Source organism: Mizuhopecten yessoensis, unplaced genomic scaffold, assembly GCF_002113885.1.
Source record: "Mizuhopecten yessoensis strain PY_sf001 unplaced genomic scaffold, ASM211388v2 scaffold9615, whole genome shotgun sequence".
Lineage (NCBI taxonomy): Eukaryota > Metazoa > Mollusca > Bivalvia > Pectinida > Pectinidae > Mizuhopecten > Mizuhopecten yessoensis.
Genome location: NW_018408136.1, coordinates 321,855 through 340,976, shown reverse-complemented (window position 1 = coordinate 340,976; position 19,122 = coordinate 321,855). Strand labels below are relative to the sequence as shown.

The following is a 19,122-nucleotide window of genomic DNA, read 5'->3' as shown; positions in this document are numbered from 1 at the left end:
TATATATAGTTATAGTGACCAGACCTACCTCTCTGTCTGTACCTGATACAGTCCCTCCCTGTGTAAGGTATATATATAGTTACAGTGACCAGACCTACCTCTCTGTCTGTACCTGGTACAGTCTCTCCCTGTGTAGGGTATAGTTATAGTTATAGTGACCAGACCTACCTCTCTGTCTGTACCTGGTACAGTCCCTGTGTAGGGTATATATAGTTACAGTGACCAGACCTACCTCTCTGTCTGTCCCTGGTACAGTCCCTGTGTAGGGTATATATATAGTTATAGTGACCAGACCTACCCCTCTGTCTGTACCTGATACAGTCCCTCCCTGTGTAAGGCATATATATAGTTACAGTGACCAGACCTACCTCTCTGTCTGTACCTGATACAGCCCCTCCCTGTGTAAGGTATATATATAGTTACAGTTACCAGACCTACCTCTCTGTCTGTACCTGGTACAGTCTCTCCCTGTGTAGGGTATAGTTACCTCTCTGTCTGTACCTGGTACAGTCCCTGCGTAGGGTATCTATATAGTTACAGTGACCAGACCTACCTCTCTGTCTGTATCTGGTACAGTCTCTCCCTGTGTAGGGTATAGTTACCTCTCTGTCTGTACCTGGTACAGTCCCTGCGTAGGGTATCTATATAGTTACAGTGACCAGACCTACCTCTCTGTATATATAGTTACAGTGACCAGACCTACCTCTCTGTCTGTATCTGGTACAGTCTCTCCCTGTGTAGGGTATAGTCATAGTTATAGTGACCAGACCTACCTCTCTGTCTGTACTTGGTACAGTCCCTCCCTGTGTAGGGTATATAAATAGTTATAGTGACCAGACCTACCTCTCTGTCTGTACTTGGTACAGTCCCTCCCTGTGTAGGGTATATAAATAGTTATAGTGACCAGACCTACCTCTCTGTCTGTACTTGGTACAGTCCCTCCCTGTGTAGGGTATATAAATAGTTATAGTGACCAGACCTACCTCTCTGTCTGTACCCGGTACAGTCCCTGTGTAGGGTATATATAGTTACAGGGACCAGGCCTACCTCTCTGTCTGTACCTGGTACAGTCCCTCCCTGTGTAGTCTAGTGTACATATACAATGATCCTGTCCTTGTCTGGCTATACATGTCCCTCCATTATCACACACCACAGTCGAACAGGACTTTTCATCACCTGTAATGTATAACTCCTTATAAGATTTCATAGGCTTCATAAAGATTATTTAAAATTTAACAATTTTAAAAACATTTCCCTCATGCTATCTATATTTTTCCTTCAGCAAAAACAGGGAAATGACATTACCTGCATATTTTAATGTTGTTGTCTTGGTCTGGGTGTTTGTGGTTATTTCCAAGGAGAATTGTGTCCCCTTGGGAGTTTTCAGTTTAATGGGATCCCCCTCACACCGCTGACCGGTTATGTTAACTGGACAAAGACAGCTGTAGCTGTTGTCGGCCAGAAGGATACACGTCCCAGAGTTCTGACAAGGATTCATTTCACAAGGGTTGTGTTCACAGTTCGGTCCCCTTGTCAACCCAGGTGAAGATCCACACTCACATGTATACCCTAACTCCTGGTCAGGGGAGACAACACATGTGCCATTGTTCAGACAGGGATACATATCACAGTTTGGTGAAAATGCTATCTCGCAGTTATCACCTTTCCATGAGTTTCTACAGTGACACTTATATCCATTACTTGTGGTTGTACAAGTGCCATCATTCTGACAAGGATCTCCACGACAACCAATGACCTTGACCTCACAAAACTGACCTTGAAAGCCTAGAGGACATACACACTGTGGCTGGTTGGATTGGGTTAGGTTACAGATGGCATTGTTCTGACAGTAGCCTAAGTAACAAGTTCTAAAGGCAGCATCACAGTGGGTGACCCCTGGAGGACAGAGACAGGTGTGGCCTCCATCTGACCCTGACACACAGGTACTGTTAGCCTGGCATGGACTGGAGTCACACACGTTGATCACCACCTCACAGCTGGCTCCTGGATTAGAAGTAAGTAAATCAGAAAGTATTGTATTAGCAAAACAAGGCAAAAAGATATTTAAATTTTGTATAAAAGTATGTGGCTTTCTTTAAACTGAAACACATGAAACTTAATTGAATATATATCTTTACATTTGATATAACCATTATGATAACAGTTCATTCGTGAAAGAAGGATTCAGATAGAAAACAAGGAAATCATAAAAAATTCTTGTAAAACTTTGGCCTCAACATAGCCTTTCATAGTTAGTTCGACTAGTATGAATTGTCAACATATCGCTGATATAAATTTAATAAAAAAAAGTCCACACAGAAACTCACCTGTGTACCCATGTCTGCAATCACAGTGAAAATCAAAAGGAAGAGGTCCATCCATACATGCAGCCTCATTCTGGCATACTCCCAAATGGCATTCATTGATTGACTCATCACAGTGATCCCCCTGGTAACCATAGCTACAGTTCTTACACTCAAACCCACCAATCAGGTCTGTGCAATGTCTGTGTAGAATACAGTTGTTGGACAATGGAGATAGACATTCATTTACATCTGAAACCAGGATAACGAAAGTACACATCAACTGGTCATGATCGCCTTAAATCCTAATTCCTATCAAAAGAACACTACAGTGAGAGAACTTAAAAGTTTTCAAAATGCTTGTTTGTAACTTCTTGTTTTCATTCAACAATATATTCTTAAAATCTACATCACTCAGCATCAGATCAAGAATGAAAATATAGCGAGATCTACTGACGTCACCACCTGTAGGGAAGATAACTTGGATCTCATACAGCCCCGCGATTGTATAGACTACAATTCAATGATATGTATATTAGCTAGATAACATTCTGAATAAAAAATACAAAAAATGAGATGTTGTAATGAAAGAATGTGATTTATCAATTGTATGACAGGAATGTCCACTATTACATCCTAGCCTGTTTCATGGATACACCATATCATATCTTAGTTTTTGTTTTAAACAAACACAGTGATAAGCAAACAAGTGCACACAATGTATGTGTATATTTGTTATTTGGTCTCTGTGGAGTATAACATATAGATTTGTAGGATAAAAACGCTCATGAAAGTTTAACTTACCGAGGCAGTGACTACCTCTCCGAATTCTGACGTTACCATGGTGATTTCCCACAACCTCTGTCCAAGCCACAACATTTCCATACGTTTTGTTACAGATGTTTTGATTGGCTAACCTCATAATATCTTCATTATCAAGCACTCGATCAAAAACATTGAACTGTGACAGTTCCCCAATAAAGGCCTCTGAGCTACTAAAGGAATCGCCAGCAGTGTGTTGTTTCTGTCCTGTAGGAGTATTAAAGACAAATTGAAACTATCAAATGGCTTATAGCTTACAACTGTCACTGAGTTGAGAAATTGGTTAATGCTTACTACTGTAACATATCAAACAGGTCCAGTATCACCCCTTTATTTTATTTTTTAACTTAAACAATTGCAAATCAGGTGCAGGAATCAATGCATTGGTCCTTCTGTGTGAATGATACAATTAACTTACGGCAAAGTGTTTATTAGCTTGTTCTAAAGGTGAACAAAATCAATTTTTAAGAGATCATTATATCATATTTTGTAAACATTGCACACATCATATTGTCCATATATCAATCAGTTTTTGTTATAAAGAGTTATACCTAGGACCAAGTATCCCTCCCCTGGAATGGTGTCACCTTGTGCCAAGTTATCTCCCCTGTGTGCTATTGTTCCGTTGACATACATCCACCAGAGGCCGCCACTGCTCTGCCACGCCACACACAAATGCTGCCACCTCCCATCATTCACCCTGACAGTGGTCACAGCAACATCGCCATGGATGTATAACTATAAATAAGAAAACATTATTGAAACTCAAGACTGAAAATGATTAAATAAATTAACAAGATCTTAAATATTCATAAACAAGATCTATATTTTCCATGTCTGGCCCTGGGATAATAAATCAATCTTAGACTTAAGTTTTTGCTTAGCCAATCAAGTATGACATCACTTTTCATAATGCTTCAGATTGCTTCATGATCTTGAGGCCTGATACGGGGGGGAAAGACATCTTAATTAATCAGACAGGTAAAAATGTTAAGTGTCTAGAATGAGGATTAAATTGAATTCCAGTATGCACAGACTATACCTAGGGTAACATACCCAGTGTGGAGGAACAGAAATAAGTGATGAGGTCATACCTTAAGTTGTCCGTAGTCTGTTAGAGTAAACATGTTACCCTCCTTCCAGGCTAATTCATTGGTCTCCACAGCATAGGAGAATGGTGTACCATAGTTCATGGTGTCCTGGGTCCTTATCCACATACAAGCTGTGACAGACTTCAGATCCCCTGGGCCAGGGCGAAACAGCACAGACCCAGGAGACCCCAAAGGGTCAAACACCAGGTCAAAATTAGGGGAAATTACTGAAAATGCAAGGTCATTACCAGGAAAACATGAGATAAATGCTGAGAAAGACTACTCCTTAAACAAAATGTGTTGAAACTTTGTCTAGCACAAGGCCATTGTAAGGGGAGCTAGCTAGATCACTGGATCATATCAAAGTCATTCTAAGGGGAAACCACTGCCTCGGTGCTGTGCTGCTCCTTTTTTTTTAGCAAATCTCTTAGTATGCATGCATGTTTTAATTTAATGTTTCATTTACATTTTGTTTTACTTGTTGTTATAGTCGGTTGTAAAAGCCTTATTAGTGTTACCATGTTTTAAACCATGTTTTGACTTTAATAAAATTTACTTGACTTGACTTGTTTCAAACAAGGTCAAGGAGATCACTGTTTCAAACAAGAGCATTTTAAGGGGAGATAACTGCATATCAGAAGTCAATGTTAGGGGTGATCACAGTAAGTTCAGTATTTAAGCCTTTATGCTTTATGTTCTTTTATTAAAACCAGGAAATCATATTTTTATTAAAACCAGGAAATCATATAAGTCCAAACAGAACTTATACAGCTTACTCAGATAATATTCTAAGGACACCTTACCTTGTTCACACTGCTGACCTCCATAGCCTGGTACACACCTACAGAGGGGTTGACGGTCGACAACTCTACACACCCCTCCATTCAGACATACCACCCCAACACAGGTCTCATTGCTGGGGGTCTCACAAACCAGACCTGTGTACTCCAGTATACAACTACAGACGTGATCTGTTGGCCTGGAAGTACATGTCCCTCCGTTTCTACAAGGTCGGGACACACAGTGGTCAGGCTGGTCACAGAGTTCACCTTTGTAAAAAAAAAACATAACAAAAAAAATTCACATCTTGTAATAAACTGGTTTCAAACCATTGCAGACAAAAATGCTTGGTGTCACAAAACTTTGAACCCTTAGTCACTTCTTTCAAATAATTTATATGGATGCTGTATCATAGAAAAAAGGCTTTTTAATCAAGAGCCTCCTAACGATATAGATATGATAGCTGAAAAATATAAAGTTTTAATGCTTGTGGATATTCATCCTCTAAAACAGAATTTTTGAAATAATGATAAAAAAAATGTGAAATGTTTTTGAATTGTTACCTATAAATCCAGGATGACATCTGCATCTGAAGTTTGGGCCGACAGTCTCACAGTTACCATGGTCACAAGGTCTGGTGGCACAGGGGAGATAACTCTGACAAAGACTCCCGGTGTAGGAAAATGGACAGTAGCAGTGATAGCCCTGGTCTGTATCCTCACAGGACCCACCATTCTCACAGGGACTGGAGTCACACAGACTCACCCGTGTCTCACATCTCTCACCTATAGAAACATAGAGAGGATACAGCATTAACACAACCAGGTAGGTAATAGAGGTTCAATGTGATATATAGGGAACAAAGTTAATTATATACTTCTACAAAAACTATTGATTATTTTGTGAAAAAGTGTCTTCTTGAGACTCGGACTCATTAAGATTCTTCTTAAATTGAATTATTGAAGTTACAATTCCTATATGCTTACCTATCATTACTAAGAACATTTACTACCTTATCTGTATAAGTGAACTATACAGGGCTTCACAGGGCTATACAGGGCAATAACTGAACCTGTATAGGTGTAACATTTTACCTGTATACCGTTACATTGACTGCCTCACCTGTATAGGTAGGTTGACACAGACACAGGAAGCCGTCCACGAGGTCCTGACAGGTAGAGTTGTACAGACAAGGACCAGCATCACACTCATTGATCTCTATATCACAGGTGTCACCAGTGTACCCTCTGTGACAGTCACACAAATAGCCATCCACTAGAGAAACACAGTCACCATTGTTACAGCTGTCCTGGGTAATATCCTCACAAAAGTCAAATGCTGAGGAGAACAACATGTTTGGACTTTTTATGAAGATAAACAAATATTTTTTAAAACATTTATGTCTTTTTATCATTGACTTATTCACAATGATACCAATAATCAATATGTAAGACTTAATCATAGTGATTTATTCAATTGTTTTTTTTAGCAAGGTTAAGGTTAGAACTATACTTACCCTGACAGACATCGACATCAGTAGTCCCTGGAGTCAGTGTTGTCATATTGCTTGGACATAAAATACAACTGAGTGATCCGGTGTCAGACTGGAAAGTCCCCACAGGACAAGGCAAACATGGATGGAGTCCAGAGCTGGAGTTGTATGTCCCTGCACTACACCTCTCTTAGGGCAGAAAATATACCACCTTCACTTTTATATCTTCTTGTCTTGTTGATAAAATTGATTTGTTATGAAAGATTTTATGAAGTAGAACATCTGAATGCTATGTGGCATCAATTAATTTATTTGTAAGTAACTGACTCTACCTTTATAGCTGTCGATAGTCTCTGTATGTAACTGACTCTACCTTTACAGCTGTCGATAGTCTCTGTATGTAACTGACTATCTTTACAGCTGTCGATAGTCTCTGTATGTAACTGACTACCTTTACAGCTGTCGATAGTCTCTGTATGTAACTGACTCTATCTTTACAGCTGTCAATAGTCTCTGTATGTAACTGACTCTACCTTTACAGCTGTTGATAGTCTCTGTATGTAACTGACTCTACCTTTACAACTGTTGATAGTCTCTGTATGTAACTGACTCTATCTTTACAGCTGTCAATAGTCTCTGTATTTAACTGACTCTACCTTTACAGCTGTCGATTGTCTCTGTATGTAACTGACTCTACCTTTACAGCTATCGATAGTCTCTGTAAGTAACTGACTCTCTACCTTTACAGCTGTCGATAGTCTCTGTATGTAACTGACTCTACCTTTACAGCTGCCGATAGTCTCTGTATGTCCCGGCATGTTTGTAGTGTTTACTGGACAGGCTTTACAAGACATCTGACCTCTGACCTCCTGGTATGACCCGACACCACACAGAGAACAGGGCTCCAGTCCAGTCGAAGAGTAGTGCCCAACGGGACACCTCTCTTAGTGAGAAAGACACACATTTTACTAACAATGAGAGCACCACTATAAGTTACTACAATACAAACTGTTCAATTTGTTTGCTATTTCCACAGATCATATACTGAAAGATCAATCAAGATTTTAATTGCTATTAAATAAATTATGTGTTCATAAGTTGTCTTAAACACCAGATATTTCAAAACGTACTCTTACAGAGATAGATTAGTTCAATATATACTAATGGTCAGAGTTTACACAAGATAAAAAAACAACAATATCCACCTAAACATTTGGTAACATTATCTGCTCCAGAGGTCAAGGTCATAGTGTCCCCAGGACAGGATTTACAGTCCACACTCCCCTCCTTGTCTTGGTACATTCTTTGTGGACATGACTTACATGTATCCTCATTCTCATCATGGAACATTCCAACAGGACAGGCAACTACAATATAACACAGGCAAATAGGGTATAACAGGAAAGGCAAGATAATAAAACACAGGCAAATATGGTATAACAGGACAGGCAACTACAATATAACGCAGGCAAATAGGGTACAACAGGACAGGCAACTACAATATAACACAGGCAAATAGGGTACAACAGGACAGGTAACTACAATATAACACAGGCAAATAGGGTATAACAGGACAGGCAACTACAATAAAACACAGGCAAATAGGGTACAACAGGACAGGCAACTACAACATAACACAGGCAAATAGGGTATAAAATGACAGAAAAGTACAATACACGACAGGTACCTCATTTATACAATATAAGGCAGGCAACTACAATATAACACAGGCAAATAGGGTATAAAATGATAGAAAGGTACAACATAACACAGGCAAATAGGGCATAAAATGACAGAATAGTACAATACAAGGCAGGTACTTCATTTATACAATACAAGGCAGGCAACTACAACATAACACAGGCAAATAGGGTATAAAATGACAGAATAGTACAATACACGGCAGGTACCTCATTTATACAATACAAGGCAGGCAACTATAATATAGTTGTACAGTTTGTTTTAATGTGTAACTACAAGTTTTCGGGAATGTTATACATGTATTGTCCTTACTGTACGGAAATCACAGGTCACCCTCATGAAACATGGTTAATCAAGGAGAAATAAAGAAGTGTGATTCCCTACTGCAAGGACAATAACTATTTATAGCCTGATTATTTTTTATCAATGACAGAATAGTAGAGATGATCAGGTTATGCCATGGTTGTGGTCTGTTTCCATCATTCTGAGCAAGATTATGGTGGCTCATGCCTAGAGAGGTTCTGAATAAAGGGAATATGATGAGGGAAACTTGAGGGAGACATGATGTTTTTTATCGCCCCGTCATGGGACCAGTATCATCCAATTAGACACACTGATATAAAGATGAGGTAAAATGTATTATAATGTCCAAAACTCTCCAAGCTAGCTGGTTAAGGAATGGAAAGTGTTACAATGTGGTCGTTACATGAGAGTACATATTTTTTGGTGTAAATATTTGAAATGTTTTTCAAGTGATTAATAATTCTTTTCCGAATATCTATCCCCCAATATTGTACGATCGAAATTTGTGAAATATATAAAGAGAAATTCTTAGCAATCAAAGAAACTGTTAAAGACAAAGTCATTTTATTTTGTAAATCAAAAGTCACCAATAAACATACTGATACTTACCACAGGACACAAAGTGGATATTTAACACTTTGGTGACAAAGCCCCGGCCACAGTCCTCAAACTTGCGGCCATATATAGGGTGATAGTTCTCACTCAGAAACATATCTGTGGACTTGTTGTTGGCAGGGTCAGTCACTGTGAAGTTCTCGCTCCCGAAGTAGCGCTGTACTACCATCTCAATCCGGCGCAATGTCAGTAAGATCATTCTCTGCCCTCGGAGTGTGTTGTTGTAAGTTTCAGCGCTAGCATTTACAGCAAAGTGAACGGTCAACTCATGTCGACCATCATCTGCTGGGCTGGAGGAGTTATCGCTTCCTGCATGAGTTAATTCTCTTTTAAATCTTGATGTGTCTCTTTCGTTAGCAGTATCAAAAACAGTTGCACGCCGTTTGCGAGATACTGCCCCACAATTCACAGTGACTTCCCCTGTGTCACACTGGACTTTGCCACACATCTGCTGTGTAACTGATCTGATCTTGGTGAGGAACCTTTCCACTACCTGCTGTTTCACGTCCTCACAGTCGCCGCTGTAGTAGTAGTACTCATACTCCGACTGCATCACTGCCAGCCCAGGGAAATGCTTCTCTGTCAAAGTCATGTTCAATAAATAGGTCAATTATTTATATAGTTTACATAATTTTTGTAGTACAGTATCTAAGATATTGGTGCACTGAAATAAATTCTGATGAAGGATATTGCTTTGTAGAAAAAATCCACAAAGCAGAAAGTTTATGCACTAAAGTGCAGTGTTTTTGGTATATACTGTATAACCCCAAAAATAATCTTGGTTATTCATTAATTATAATTCAATTTAAAAAGGGTTTTTTTAATTCATATTTTCTGAAAATTTATTACATCGCCAAGTGACTTCAACCAGTCAGAAGTTAGAACTACAAATGCTGCACCAGACATTGTAGCATATGACATCATCACTTTTTGTGTTGTCTTTTTTAAGATTATGCAATATAAACCTGAAAAAGTCTATTATTGGGCGAATAGCTTAAATCAAATAATAAAGAACCAGGCAATACATTGTAATTATAATTCCAGGATATAACTCCAATTTCAAACTTTCAGAGAATACAATAAAACAATTTTCCAATGATCACTCAGCATCCCTTAGTACTTAAATTTTCAGCCAATGTATATAGGAACTTACATGAGTTTCCATTTCATATGAGATTTATGAAACGAGATTTGTGGCATTTATTCGTGTAAAACGACAATTTTCATGCAACCTTGAAATGTAACAAGTCGCCATTTTGACTCCAGTACGTAAGTCTGTGACGTCACATACTTGTCTTAGGCTTGACGTCACAATTGAAACAATTGAAAATTACAACCAATCACAGGATTGATAGGTCATATTACATGGGTTAATACGCAAAAAATATGACATGGGTATATTCACTGGTTGACACAGTACATTATGTGATAAAATAATATCTTGTTCTTATAACTACAGTATGTTATAGATAACACTGAAGAAGAAAACTTAATATATTTGTCCTCTAAGCTTTGTTCCATAGATGTTGTAGAGTAACAGTATATAAATTTACAAACTGTTGATACCAACCTGAGCAGTCTGGCCAGAACTGACCATCGCTGAGTGACCACTGGCCATTTAGTTGACAGTTGTAGACTTCTTGGGGAAAGTCAAAGAAGTCATATTGGTCGTTACACTGTACAATACACTGCATCAGATAGTCGGAAGTCTGTGGACAGATCAGGCTGCCGTGTCTAGGTGGTCGGGGGTAGTCACACTGTCGCCCTGGAACACCGATGATAGACATTATACACACTTTATGTCTTAACACATAACCCTCTTATAAACAACTTGATATTTTTAACAACTTGATATTTTTAACAGCTGACAGTATTGAAGAATTCAATATTTTCTACAATTCATAAATTAATCGATACATTTTGTGTCGTGAAACTTTTGTTCTTTTGTCCAGATGTAATATATTTTGTGCAACAGTTGATAGTAATTAGATCTAAAAAAAAATATCTGACAGGCAACAGATTCCATGGGAACCAACCTTACATGTGAAACTGATCTATCATATCTAACCAACACCATGGGAACCAAGCTTACCTGTGAGACTGATCTATCAGATTTTACCAACACCATGGGAACCAAGCTTACATGTGAAACTGATCTATCAGATCTTACCAACATCATGGGAACCAAGCTTACTTGTGAGACTAATGTAGAATTGACAGCTGGCTGTCTGTCCCTGCATTAGAGGTTCACAGAACACACTGTGTGCTGCCATGGAGAAAAGAGTTCCACTCTGAGGGTTACAGTAAAACTCAACACTGTCATTGTTGTTGTCAAGGAACACAGGTGGTTGCCAAGTAACTTGTGTTTTGTATCCAGCCACATCAACTCTGGTTATGTTGCCAGGACAGAAGGTGTTCTGAACAGTTCTCTCTGGTACAGGAACAGTAATAAATACATGTTTATCTCTTAAATCGCTTGGTATCAATCTTATTGAAAGCAACTTAAGGAACATTTCAGGCCATAAGGAATATCATATATAACATGACATAAAATAATTTAATAAACTTTTGATACTGTGTACATGAGGGATTTAGTTGTTAAACTGTCATTGTTACTTATGTTAGATGGGTTGTTTTTAAATCTCATACAGATGGCATATAGTTGCAAACTGTGGCTACCAAGCTAGGTTATATATCCATTACCAGGAGCTGTAGGGTACAGAAGGTTATATCTACCATACACACATCACCTACCCACAACCAGGATCCCTAAAGTACAGAAGGCCTGGTTGCCTGTTTTGTCCTCAGCCATGAACTCTATCTGATGGTAACCAGAAGCCATTTTAGCAGGACTTTCCTTCCAAACAGTTGGTTTAGTTGTGACCTCTCCTGAATTGTCCATGACCTTTGGCATCTTGTCTTGCCAGTGTACGAAGGTGAAGTTGCCCTCAGTGATGGGGACTCTGATGTCGTCCGGGCAGATAATGACTGGTGGCTCCACATCTTCAAAAGTGAGTTTACAGTTTAAAGGTCGTGTGGTACAGTACTCTGGAAAGCTGTGTCCACCTGTTAGTCAGTGTTATACGTTTTGTGACGACAATATCTTTATTCAGAACAGGGTGACCGTGAGAACGAGTGTGTCTGACAACTTTAATGTCTCTTGTGATAACTTAAGATATTACCGATTTCTAGAAACTGCAAATCTCCTGTATCACATGAAATATATATAGGTATTTCATCTAATAGTATTATATATTCAAACCATTTATAAATCTTAAATTGTACACCAACACAAATTTGCTACAATCAACCGCAGCTATCAACTGTAGCATACAATTATGAATGTATATATAGAAGATTTGTCCTAAGTTTCCCTTTATATTAGATTTATGATACAAGTTTTGGAATGTTCAAGTTTGCTTATCTTACCAACACAGGAGGTATTCAGAGCCAGTGTCCAATGTCCAAATAGGTCACATGTCTGAGCTGCAGGACCATGAATCTGGTAGCCATGGTTACACATGTAACTACACACCTGGCCTGGCATCTGGCGACCTTGACTGCAGCTTTCTGGAGTTATCTGCCCTTGTGAAATTGGGGGCAAAGGAGGACATTTGGATTCTGGAAAGAAATGTCAACAAACTGTAGATAGATTGATCATTAAATCACAGGATTCCTCTAGATACCACTCATGACAAAAAGCAATGACAGCAATAACAGGTATATATAGAGATGATCAAAATTACCTGCAGACAACCTCAGTGCAAGAAAAAGGCCAGGTTATTGTCTTGAAACATGTATCAGTGTTTTATAACCTGTTGTAGAAATCATTACCTGCAGTGTGTTGCATGTGATGATCTCTTTGGAAAGACAATCTTTTGTGCTCACAACCACTGGGAGTGTGGCCAGCCCTTGGGAAAGTCAATATCATGTACACAAAACCAAAAGAATGTGTGGGGTTGCTGGGTAATGTCAGACTTTTGCACTTACAACCACTTGCACTGTTCTGATCTCTGGGTTAGGGGTTACGCTGGGGATGGTTCTGATCTCTGGGTAAGGGGTTACATTTGGGATGGCATTGTTCTGATCTCTGGGTAAGGGTTTACACTGGGGATGGCACTGTTCTGATCTCTGGGTTCGGGGTTACACTGGGGATGGTTCTGATCTCTGGGTTAGGGGTTAGAATGGGGATGGGACTTTTCTGATCTCTGGGTTAGGGGTTACAATGGGGATGGGACTGTTCTGATCTCTGGGTTAGGGGTTACGCTGGGGATGGGACTGTTCTGATCTCTGGGTTAGGGGGGATGGGACTTTTCTGATCTCTGGGTTAGGGTTTACACTGGGGATGGCACTATTCTGATCTCTAGGTAAGGGTTTACACTTGGGATGGCACTGTTCTTATCTCTACTGGGGATGGCACTGTTCTGATCTCTGGGTTCGGGGTTACACTGGGGATTGTTCTGATCTCTGGGTTAGGGGTTAGAATGGGGATGGGACTTTTCTGATCTCTGGGTTAGGGGTTACAATGGGGATGGGACTGTTCTGATCTCTGGGTTAGGGGGGATGGGACTTTTCTGATCTCTGGGTTAGGGTTTACACTTGGGATGGCACTGTTCTTATCCCTGGGTTAGGGGGTTACACTGGGGATGGCACTGTTCTGATCTCTGGGTTAGGGGCTACACTGGGGATGGGACTGTTCTGATCTCTGGGTCAGGGGTTACACTGGGGATGGGACTGTTCTGATCTCTGGGTTAGGGGGGATGGGACTTTTCTGATCTCTGGGTTAGGGGTTACAATGGGGATGGGACTGTTCTGATCTCTGGGTTAGGGGTTACGCTGGGGATGGGACTGTTCTGATCTCTGGGTTAGGGGTTACGCTGGGGATGGGACTGTTCTGATCTCTGGGTTAGGGGTTACAATGGGGATGGGACTGTTCTGATCTCTGGGTTAGGGGTTACAATGGGGATGGGACTGTTCTGATCTCTGGGTTAGGGGTTACAATGGGGATGGGACTGTTCTGATCTCTGGGTTAGGGGGGATGGGACTTTTCTGATCTCTGGGTTAGGGGTTACAATGGGGATGGGACTTTTCTGATCTCTGGGTTAGGGGTTACAATGGGGATGGGACTGTTCTGATCTCTGGGTTAGGGGTTACAATGGGGATGGGACTGTTCTGATCTCTGGGTTAGGGGGGATGGGACTTTTCTGATCTCTGGGTTAGGGTTTACTCTTGGGATGGCACTGTTCTTATCTCTGGGTTAGGGGTTACACTGGGGATGGGACTTTTCTGATCTCTGGGTTAGAGGTTTACACTGGGACTGTTATGATCTCTGGGTTAGGAGTTACACAGGGACTGTTATGATCTCTGGGGTAATGGGTTACGCGGGGACTGTTCTGATCTCTGGGTTAGGGGGTTACACTGGGGATGGTTCTGATCTCTGGGTTAGGGGTTACACTGGGGATGGGACTGTTCTGATCTCTGGGTTAGAGGTTTACACTGGGACTGTTATGATCTCTGGGTTAGGAGTTACACAGGGACTGTTATGATCTCTGGGTTAGGGTTTACACTTGGGATGGCACTATTCTGATCTCGAGGTTAGGGTTTACACTGGGGATGGGACTGTTCTGATCTCTGGGTCAGGGGTTACACTGGGGATGGGACTGTTCTGATCTCTGGGTTAGGGGTTACACTGGGGATGTGACTTTTCGGATCTCTGGGTTAGGGGTTACAATGGGGATGGGACTGTTCTGATCTCTGGGTAAGGGGTTACACTGGGGATGGCACTGTTCTGAACTCTGGGTTAAGGGTTACACTGGGGATGGGACTGTTCTGATCTCTGGGTTAGGAGTTACACGGGGACTGTTATGATCTCTTGGTTAGGGGTTACACTGGTGATGGTTCTGTTCTGATCGCTGGGTTAGGGGTTACAATGGGCAGGGGACTGTTCTGATCTCCGGGTTAGGGGTTACACTGGTGATGGTTCTGTTCTGATCGCTGGGTTAGGGGTTACACAGGGGATGGGACTTTTCTGATCTCTGTGTTATTGTTTACACTTGGGATGGAACTATTCTGATCTTTTGGTTGGGGGGTTAAACTGGGGACGGCACTGTTCTGATCTCTAAGTTAGGGTTTACACTGGTGATGGGACTGTTCTATTCTCTGGGTTAGGGGTTACTGATCTCTGGGTTATGGTTTACACTCGGGATGGGACTGTTCTATTCTCTGGGTTATGGTTTGCATTTGGGATGGGACTATTCCGATCTCTAGTTTAGTGTTTACACTGGGGATGGGGCTGTTCTGATCTCTGGGCTAGGAGTTACACTGGGGATGGTTCTAATCTCTGGGTTAGGGGTTATACTGGGGATGGGGCTGGTCTGATCTCTGGGTTAGGCTTAGGGGTTACAATGGGCAGGGGACTGTTCTGATCTCCGGGTTAGGGGTTACACTGGAGATGGTTCTGTTCTGATCGCTGGGTTAGGGGGTACACTGGAGATGGTTCTGTTCTGATTTCTGGGTTAGGGTTTACACTGGTGATGGGACTGTTCTATTCTCTGGGTTATGGTTTACGCTTTGGATGGAACTATTCTAATCTCTAGGTTAGGGTTACACTGGGGATGGGGCTGTTCTGATCTCTGGGGTAGGAGTTACACGGGGACTGTTATGCTCTCTGGGGTAATGGGTTACGTGGGGACGGTTATGATCTCTGGGTTAGGAGTTACACGCGGCCTGTTCTGATCTTTGGGGTAATGGGTTACGTGGGGACTGTTATGGTCTCTGGGTTAGGAGTTACACAGGGACTGTTATGATCTCTGGGGATTGGACTGTTATGATCTCTGGGGATTGGACTGTTATGATCTCTGGGGATTGGACTGTTATGATCTCTTGGTTAGGGGGTTAAACTGGGGATGGCACTGTTCTTTTCTCTGGGTTAGGGGGTTACGCTGGGGATGGCACTGTTATGAACTCTGGGTTAAGGTTTACACTGGGGATGGCACTGTTCTTATCTCTGGGTTAGGGGTTACAGTGGGGATGGGACTTTTGTGATCTCTGGGTTACGGTGTACACTTGGGATGGCACTTTTCTGATCTCTGGGCTAGGAGTTACACTGGGGATGGTTCTGTTCTGATCGCTGGGTTAGGGGTTACAATGGGCAGGGGACTGTTCTGATCTTTGGGGTAATGGGTTGGGTGGGGACTGTTCTGATCTTTGGGTTAGGAGTTACACGGGGACTGTTTTGATCTCTGGGGTAAGGGCTTACGCGGGGACTGTTCCGATCTCTGGGTTAGGGGTTATACTGGGGATGGGGCTGGTCTGATCTCTGGGTTAGGGGGTTACAATGGTTCTGTTCTGATCGCTGGGTTAGGGGTTACACTGGTGATGGTTCTGTTCTGATCGCTGGGTTAGGGGTTACAGTGGGGATGGGACTTTTGTGATCTCTGGGTTACGGTGTACACTTGGGATGGCACTTTTCTGATCTCTGGTTTAAGGTTTACACTTGGGATGGGACTATTCCGATCTCTAGTTTAGTGTTTACACTGGGGATGGGGCTGTTCTGATCTCTGGGTTATTGTTTACATTTGGGATGGCACTATCCTGATCTTTAGGTTAGGGTTTACCCTGGGGATGGGACTTTTTTGATCTCTGGGTTATGGTTTGCATTTGGGATGGGACTATTCTGATCTCTGGGTTATGGTCTACACTTGGGATGGCACTGTTCTTATCTCTGGGTTAGGGGGTACACTGGAGATGGTTCTGTTCTTATCTCTGCGTTAGGGGTTGGAATGGGGATGGGACTTTTCTGATCTCTGGGTTAGGCTTAGGGGTTACAATGGGCAGGGGACTGTTCTGATCTCTTGGTTAGGGGTTACACTGGTGATGGTTCTGTTCTGATCGCTGGGTTAGGGGGTTACAATGGTTCTGTTCTGATCTCTGGGCTAGGGGTTACACTGGGGACTGTTGTGATCTCTTGGTTTGGGGTTACACTGGGGATTGGACTGTTATGATCTCTGGGGTAATGGGTGGCGTGGGGACTGTTCTGATCTCCGGGTTAGGGGTTACACTTGGGATGGATCTGTTCTTATCTCTGGGTTATGGTTCACACTTGGGATGGCACTTTTCTTATCTTGAGGTTAGGGTTTACACTGGTGATGGGACTGTTCTATTCTCTGGGTTAGGGGTAACACTGGGGATTGGACTGTTATGATCTCTTGGTTAGGGGGTTAAACTGGGGACGGCACTGTTCTGATCTCTGGGCTAGGGGTTACACTGAGGATGGGACTGTTTAGGGGTTACAATGGGCAGGGGACTGTTCTGATCTCCGGGTTAGGGTTTACACTGGTGATGGGACTGTTCTATTCTCTGGTTTATGATTTACACTTGGGATGGCCCTATTCTGATCTCTAGGTCAGGGTTTACACTGGGGATGGGTCTGTTCTTATCTCTGGGTTAGGGGTTACACTGGCGATGGGCCTGTTCTGATCTCTGGGTTAGGGGTAACACTTGGGATGGCACTATTCTGATCTCTTGGTTAGGGGGTTAAACTGGGGATGGCACTGTTCTGATCTCTGGGTTAGGGGTAACACTGGGAATGGGACTGTTCTGATCTCTGGGTTAGGGGTTACACTGGGGATTGGACTGTTCTGATCTCTGGGTTAGGGGTTACACAGAAATGGAATGAGATGGCACTGTTCTGATCTCTGGGTTAGGGGTTACACTGGGGATGGGACTTTTCTGATCTCTGGGTTAGGGGTTACAATGTGGATGGGACTTTTCTGATCTCTGGGTTAGGGGTTACAATGTGGATGGGACTTTTCTGATCTCTGGGTTAGGGGTTACAATGTGGATGGGACTTTTCTGATCTCTGGGTTAGGGGTTACAATGTGGATGGGACTTTTCTGATCTCTGGGTTAGGGGTTACAATGTGGATGGGACTTTTCTGATCTCTGGGTTAGGGGTTACAATGGGGATGGGACTTTTCTGATCTCTGGGTTAGGGGTTACAATGTGGATGGGACTTTTCTGATCTCTGGGTTAGGGGTTACACTGGGTATGGGACTGTTCTGATCTCTGGGTTAGAGGTTTACACTGGGACTGTTATGATCTCTGGGGATTGGACTGTTCTGATCTCTGGGTTAGGGGTTACAATGGGGATGGGACTTTTCTGATCTCTGGGTTAGGGGTTACAATGTGGATGGGACTTTTCTGATCTCTGGGTTAGGGGTTACAATGTGGATGGGACTTTTCTGATCTCTGGGTTAGGGGTTACAATGTGGATGGGACTTTTCTGATCTCTGGGTTAGGGGTTACACTGGGGATGGTTCTGTTCTTATCTCTGGGTTAGGGGTTACACTGGAGATGGTTCTGTTCTGATCTCTGGGTTAGGGGTAACACTTGGGATGGCACTATTTTGATCTCTTGGTTAGGGGGTTAAACTGGGGATGGCACTGTTCTGATCTCTGGGTTAGGGGTAACACTTGGGATGGCACTATTCTGATCTCTTGGTTAGGGGGTTAAACTGGGGATGGCACTGTTCTGATCTCTGGGGTAGGGGTAACACTGGGAATGGGACTGTTCTGATCTCTGGGTTAGGGGTTATACTGGGGATGGGACTGTTCTGATCTCTGGGTTATGGGTTACACTGGGGACTGTTATGATCTCTTGGTTAGGGGTTACACTGGGGATGGCACTGTTCTGATCTCTGGGTTAGGGGTTACACTGGGGACGGGACTGTTCTGATCTCTGGATTAGGGGTTGCAATGGTGATGGGACTGTTCTGATCTCTGGGTTAGGGGTTATACTGGGGATGGGACTGTTCTGATCTCTGGGTTAGTGGTTACACTGGGCATTGTTCTGATCTCTGGGTTAGGGGTTACACTGGGGATTGGACTGTTCTGATTTCTGGGTTAGGGGTTACACTGGGGATGGGACTTTTCTGATCTCTGGGTTAGGGGTTACACTGGGGACGGGACTGTTCTGATCTCTGGATTAGGGGTTGCAATGGTGATGGGACTGTTCTG

General features: G+C 42.3%; 1 protein-coding gene across 1 annotated transcript in view; it reads right to left on the bottom strand.

Annotated features, from left to right (window-relative positions):
* The window catches only part of LOC110458454 (sushi, von Willebrand factor type A, EGF and pentraxin domain-containing protein 1-like), a 43,113-nt gene that overhangs the window by 15,762 nt on the left and 8,229 nt on the right, over nt 1–19,122 (bottom strand). The window contains exons 7-23 of the mRNA XM_021510154.1: nt 12,537–12,728; nt 11,862–12,110; nt 11,302–11,538; nt 10,678–10,872; nt 9,102–9,686; nt 7,694–7,855; nt 7,270–7,431; nt 6,513–6,677; nt 6,119–6,334; nt 5,560–5,781; nt 5,020–5,265; nt 4,220–4,443; nt 3,677–3,863; nt 3,108–3,332; nt 2,328–2,555; nt 1,306–2,004; nt 1,048–1,176 (exon numbers count right to left, since the gene is read on the bottom strand). Coding sequence (XP_021365829.1) covers nt 1,048–1,176; nt 1,306–2,004; nt 2,328–2,555; nt 3,108–3,332; nt 3,677–3,863; nt 4,220–4,443; nt 5,020–5,265; nt 5,560–5,781; nt 6,119–6,334; nt 6,513–6,677; nt 7,270–7,431; nt 7,694–7,855; nt 9,102–9,686; nt 10,678–10,872; nt 11,302–11,538; nt 11,862–12,110; nt 12,537–12,728 — 4,323 coding nt within the window. The remainder of the gene's footprint in view (nt 1–1,047; nt 1,177–1,305; nt 2,005–2,327; nt 2,556–3,107; nt 3,333–3,676; nt 3,864–4,219; nt 4,444–5,019; nt 5,266–5,559; nt 5,782–6,118; nt 6,335–6,512; nt 6,678–7,269; nt 7,432–7,693; nt 7,856–9,101; nt 9,687–10,677; nt 10,873–11,301; nt 11,539–11,861; nt 12,111–12,536; nt 12,729–19,122) is intronic.